Below are 5,728 nucleotides of genomic sequence, written 5' to 3' on the forward strand. Positions count from 1 at the left end.
TCGAATCCGTCAAGTGGGTGACGTTCAATCTCCAATGCGCAAAAACAGGTTTGCGGAATCGAGTGTCATTTGTAGCCCAGACTGTTGTGATTGAGATCTCTCCACTCCGCATTACAGGCATTTGATCAACTGCATTAGAGCTTTTCAAATAAAAGATGGTGTATCTCAACCAAATATATGGGGCTTCAGATTTTCAAACAAAAGCTGACGGAAAGGGCAATGAATAGCGGAATGGATGTGCAGATCTGTGTGGCTACGCTTGATTGCTTAATTTACCTTCCAATTTTGTGTAAAAGGGAACAGTTTCGTACCTCATTGCTGATGGTTCATACCGCGCAATTTCTGCATTGTCTAGGTGAGTCAAAATATGGGAAGGCAGTCCGCCTTTGAGGGGCTGGGTCAAGTGTGGACTAAAATAGGCTTATGAAGAGGTTGCCTCGCACGCACCAGATAAGGGCTGAGCCCTCCCACAACTAACCAATCACCATCGTCTACGTTCAGCACGGCAACCACCTCCATGCAGTACCACGCCAACCCAAGCACAGAGAAATGGTTAAATGAGCCTTTACCAATATTCACTTCCCCAACAGCAAAGTTCCACGTGCACCACAAGCGCAATCTATCGACTGACCCTAACATCAGTCCACCCCACCGCCCCAAATCCACCCAAATCACTCCACATCAGGCTGCTGTCTACAGAAACACAAAGTGAAGCTTGTTCGAGTATTCTATTAAACAAGTTTTGGCACTCAGAGAGGTGACGAATGTGGGGAAGAGCAGAAAGACAGCAGAAGAATTAGCACTCATCGTGGTATGGATATTCCGGATGTTTCTCCAGACTGAAAGAGAGGGATGCACGGTGCAATAACACTTACAAAAAAAATTCGAAAAATTGTGGCACAGTGCTGTGCTGAACACAAAACACGATGGACATCACTTACGCTGAGATCGTAAAAATACGTTTATTTGGACCAGTCTTGTTGAGTACTTCCATTTCCTCATTAGTCAGCTCAAAATTAAACACCTCGAAAAACAAGCAAATATCATAAGTACTTAGCAAACGAATTGTTTAACAGCATATTCTTTGGAAGAGACTCACATCAAAATTCGACTTGATGCGTTCAAAAGTAACACTTTTGACGAGGACAACGATGCCCCTCTGGAGGCCGTGGCGCAACAGCACCTGTGCAGGTGTCTTCTTATGCTTGCGAGCGATCTCGATAACATTCTCCTCCTACATAAGCGGTTTTATTCTGCCCCTGCAAGAAGAGCGTAAAAGGTAGCTTAGTTGAAACTTTCAGCTGAGGAGTGATTTAACGGTATTGATAAACGTGGATATACTCTGTGATACCAGGGCAGCCAAGTGGCGAATAGCCCTCGACCAGAATGTTCTTTGAGTGACAAAATTCAATCAGCTTCGTGTTGAGCCAATGGATATTGACTTCAACCTGATTCACTGCTGGAGGAATTGTGCATGATGCTAAAATGCGTTCAATTTGTCGTTTGTTGAAGTTAGACACCCCAATCGATTTGACAAGTCCAGCAGACACCAATTCTTCCATGGCCTGGAAAGTTGTATTCATATTCCCTCACAAACCTACATTCCAGGTATCTTCAATTTTGTGATACTCAAACACGACAGAATTCGGATCGTCGATGTTAAATGAAACACCCTCCTTGATTTTGAACGTCGCAGGAAAGTGTATCAAGTACAAATCCAAATACTGCAGACCAAAATTTTCGACCGAAAGTTCGCACGCTGCGCGGACATCTTTGGGTGCGTGTTTGTCACAGAAAGGCTACTCTCAGATAATAGGTAATTCCAATTATGTGGAAAGTAACTTCGAGGTAACGAAAATGTCTTCTCGTCTAAGGTTGTGCCTCTTTATGGATGTCGTAATCGCAGCACCAACTTCCTTTTCGTTGCCATAGATCATGGCACAGTCAATATGTCGAAACCCAGCACTGATCGCAACTTCAACTGCTTCAGTCACGACTTCTTTGGGAGCCTATAAATGACACACAATGAAGAAAATGTAATCGTCGTACATCGAAAGTTCCGAAGCCGAGTTGCGGAATTTTATGGCCGCTGTTGAGAAGTAGACTTGGATTCGGGACCATTTACTCCGATAAAAATTAAACAACAAATCGGCAGACACAGGCGTTGAAATAGGATTCAGGTCGTCACTTATATGCCGTTTAATCACATAAACAATTTTTTTTGTCTAAAAGTAAGACAACAATTTTTTGGGTTTGGTATTTGAAGCAGAATACATTGCACTTTTGCTTATAATAGTTTGCTAATCTTAGTTTGCAAAAGTAGTACTAATTGGATTTAAGACTTTAAGGAAATTCTACTGATAATACACGAGCACGGGTCGCGAATATAGTCTTTATACACTTCCATTTTTCGAGAAATGAAACTTTTGCACCTACAATCCGAATTGTTTCCATCCCACAAGCTCAGTTCAGTGCTTTTTGAAATCTGTCTACTGACTGTAAACCTATATTGCGTACTTTGTGCGCAGGTAGCATTTCACTATCTGAGGCGGTCTCAGCTGCCTACCTCCCTACCTTCACAGAGAAGTAACTAAGCTCATTACTGTGGGGATATTGTCTGCGGCAGTCCCCTATTTGCCTTTTATCACTCTTCCTTTTACCATCTTCTAGTCGAATATTTGTCTTATGGTTTTTGTGAGATTTCAAATTAATGTAAAGCTACGTGTCCCCAATTTGGTCAAAGGAGAACTGTCTTTTCGCTCTCCTTTGAGTGGACTTGTTATTCATCCAGTTTCTAATGTGAGGAAACATTTCTCCGAAAGAATTTATATCAAGCCATGTGCATTTGTGGAGAGATTACAAGACTTGTGCAGCAGCATTACCTGCTCTCATAGACATGCAGGCCATGTGTTAAACAATGCTAAGGGTGACAACTGGCCGAGTGAGCATGGTGTTTGAAAGTGCTCAAGCTCAAGAAATGCATTTAGGTAGTACCAAGGAAAACATAAACTAATGTTAACGCGTAGACGTACACATATTTGACGTTCCTTATCTGCTATAATGACAACGACAACATAAGATATGTCGACTCCTTGTTGCAGGTTGCTCGTCTTTTCTAACATGGAACGCCATCGATGATTTTAGTGCCCACTAGTGACATCAATCCTAGTGGTGATTCAGTACAGGTGTAGAGAAACAGCTTTCGCATAACTTAATGCTACGCACTATAGCACGCGATCACAAGGCTAAAAAAGAGGTTAAGTGTCATAAAGAAGAGGAAGGAAGATTCGCTACTCACTTGTTAACTGCATTAAAGCAGTAATGAACACAGTGGTGAACATTTGATCTCCAATGTGCGTTATTAGGGGAAAAATTGCTGCAGCTGGGCTAAGGTGCTTGCAGTTGGTCGAATTTCAAGCAATCTGTAGTTGTATAGTAGCCACAGAATTGTCCAGAAATGGGAATGCAGAAATCATGTTTACATGGCACCAACTTAGCTCGTCTTTCGCATACTCTGATTGAACTTTTCTGTGCAATAGGGTGCTCCTGGTAACTATGATGTTGTACACAGGGCACTGTTTGCCTACGTGTGTCAGTCACAGGCATTACATACAGCTTACGGGATGGAATAGTTACACCTACTCCTCACCTAACACCTTCTGGCCTCTGCGCAAGCTCCTGCCTAGACCTCGCCAACGCTGACGACATAAGGAACTGCACTGGGGCAGTGACCTGTTAACGCATCTACATGGGATCGGTACCAGCTCAAGAAGGCGATTATTTGACAGCTGGCAGTTGTAGCTGCTTTTGGTGAGTCCAAATCACAGACTTGGTTATTTGGGGGAAAAAAGGGAGCCAAGCATATAAACAAGTAGACATTGCACACCTCGAGTGGATTTGTGGATGAGTGATCGTCTAAAACACGTCCAAAACTTGGTCCTTTAAAAGCGCAAAAGCCCATGGTCTTCACTTTGACAAACAGGTCTTCAAACAACTCGTCAAAGACCCACAACCAAGTGCACTTGCTTTGGAGTGGTCAAATGTTCACTGCGTATCAGACGGCAGTGTTGTTTGTTTCCGCTCCCTACCTCCCGCCCTCCTCACCCAACCAATTGTCAATTAATTGAGAGAGAGCTGTCAATGATGTCTCACCCTTGGAACTGAGAGAAACCATCAATTTGGTTGCAGTCAGATGACAAGAGGAGACGGAGGAGACATGGACAAACTGGAGATTTGCCTTGTTTTGCTTGTCTGCACAATGTGGCAGACATTGGGAAGGTGTGCCACTGGAGATCATCTCCCAGACCGAAGCACGCTGCTTAAATGGAGACGAGATATCCTGCATTAGGTGGAGGTAATATTCTCTGCCCTTACTGATGAGGAGGAAGTAAGTAGTTAAAAGCAATGAGATAGGTAAGAAGGTGTTGGAGCATTCGCGGATTTGGCGTGATAATTGGAACAGGCAGTTGAATGTGCTGAGGTTAACGCCACCTTCTGCTGTGATAGGCACCTCTCTCCCTCCCTCTCTCTCTCTCCTTGCAGTCAAGGAAATAGGGGCACTCAAACCCTTTCAGGCTGCATTTATTCAGTGTCGTGATATTTTCGCTGAAGCTTGCTTGTTGCCAGAGGAAACGCCTTGTCTGAGTGTGTGTGTGTGTGTGGAAGGAAGGAAGGAAGGAAACAGCTTCGTGCCTCACTCTGCATGGCTCACACGGATGAATTTGCGTATTCGAGAGGCAAGTTGAAAGGTCAATACACATGCAGTGTGAAGCTGATTTAGGTGTGAAAGAAAATAGCCTTAACAGGAGGCTGCATTGCATCTACTGGGGACAGCGTGGGCTAACACACAACTAGCTTACCATCATTCCCCACGAACACCACCACGACTATGTCCCTCCTTGATACATCTAACCAGGCCCTGCAACAACTACCTGAGACACTGTTTAGCTCTGACCTGAAGGCAAACAAAGGCAGTGCACCCCCTTACCACTAGTTATTTCCTGTCCATTCCCCTCCATTTACAAGCTTCACTTCTACCTCGACAAGTCTTTACATTTCGTCCATTCTCAATCCATCATCTGACCCCTAAATCAGTCTGTTCCACTGCCCCAAATTTTTACAAGTTGTTCTCAATTATGCGTAGGAGTTTACTATCCACCATAAGCTGTGCAGCACTGGAGCGAGTAGAAGTGGCGAGGAGGAATAGGCGTGATATCGCATCCCCAAGTTGAATGATGGCGTTTGCAGCTTTTACAGTCATGAGCCGAACAAAGGCCTCCACTTTTCACGGTTTAGCATGAAGCTTGGAACAGACGCAAGCACCGGCTTTATCTGTGATAGGCATCTCTTCTTCTTCTTCCTTAACTACTTACACGCACACACAGACACACGCAAACAACACGTCCATTGCGCATTTCTACTGTAATGAATGTATTTAGTGGAACGATGTTTCCTCTCTCATACGGACAGGTTCCACAAAACTCGGTGGACTTGAATCAGGCACAAGTGGAAAAAAACATTTTAGGGAACGTCTGTGGCAAAATGAAAATAAAATTACCACATTTAAAGTTGCTGTTGGTGAATAGAATGTGCTTGAAAAGGAAAGCGATTAGGGTGATGAGGTGCGTTATACACTGTTTTTATGGCTAAATTATGGACAACATTTTACTGTTGCCCAAATGCCACGTTAAATGAATGAATTCAATCCCCTCGTGAATCTGCACTGCAT

The 5,728-nt window shown here is 43.8% G+C and overlaps 1 protein-coding gene across 1 annotated transcript in view; it reads right to left on the minus strand. All coding sequences in view use genetic code 11, as the record gives it.

Annotated features, from left to right (window-relative positions):
- Window positions 1–2,121, minus strand: part of EGR_09847 (Estradiol 17 beta-dehydrogenase) — a gene marked incomplete at both ends in the record, with an annotated part of 2,954 nt that extends 833 nt beyond the window's left edge. The window contains 6 exons of the mRNA XM_024499096.1: window positions 942–1,024; window positions 1,100–1,234; window positions 1,332–1,565; window positions 1,602–1,799; window positions 1,854–2,009; window positions 2,050–2,121. Coding sequence (XP_024346478.1) covers window positions 942–1,024; window positions 1,100–1,234; window positions 1,332–1,565; window positions 1,602–1,799; window positions 1,854–2,009; window positions 2,050–2,121 — 878 coding nt within the window. The remainder of the gene's footprint in view (window positions 1–941; window positions 1,025–1,099; window positions 1,235–1,331; window positions 1,566–1,601; window positions 1,800–1,853; window positions 2,010–2,049) is intronic.
- Between the last annotated feature and the right edge of the window lie 3,607 nt (window positions 2,122–5,728).

Source organism: Echinococcus granulosus (genome assembly GCF_000524195.1).
Source record: "Echinococcus granulosus chromosome Unknown EG_S00171, whole genome shotgun sequence".
Lineage (NCBI taxonomy): Eukaryota > Metazoa > Platyhelminthes > Cestoda > Cyclophyllidea > Taeniidae > Echinococcus > Echinococcus granulosus.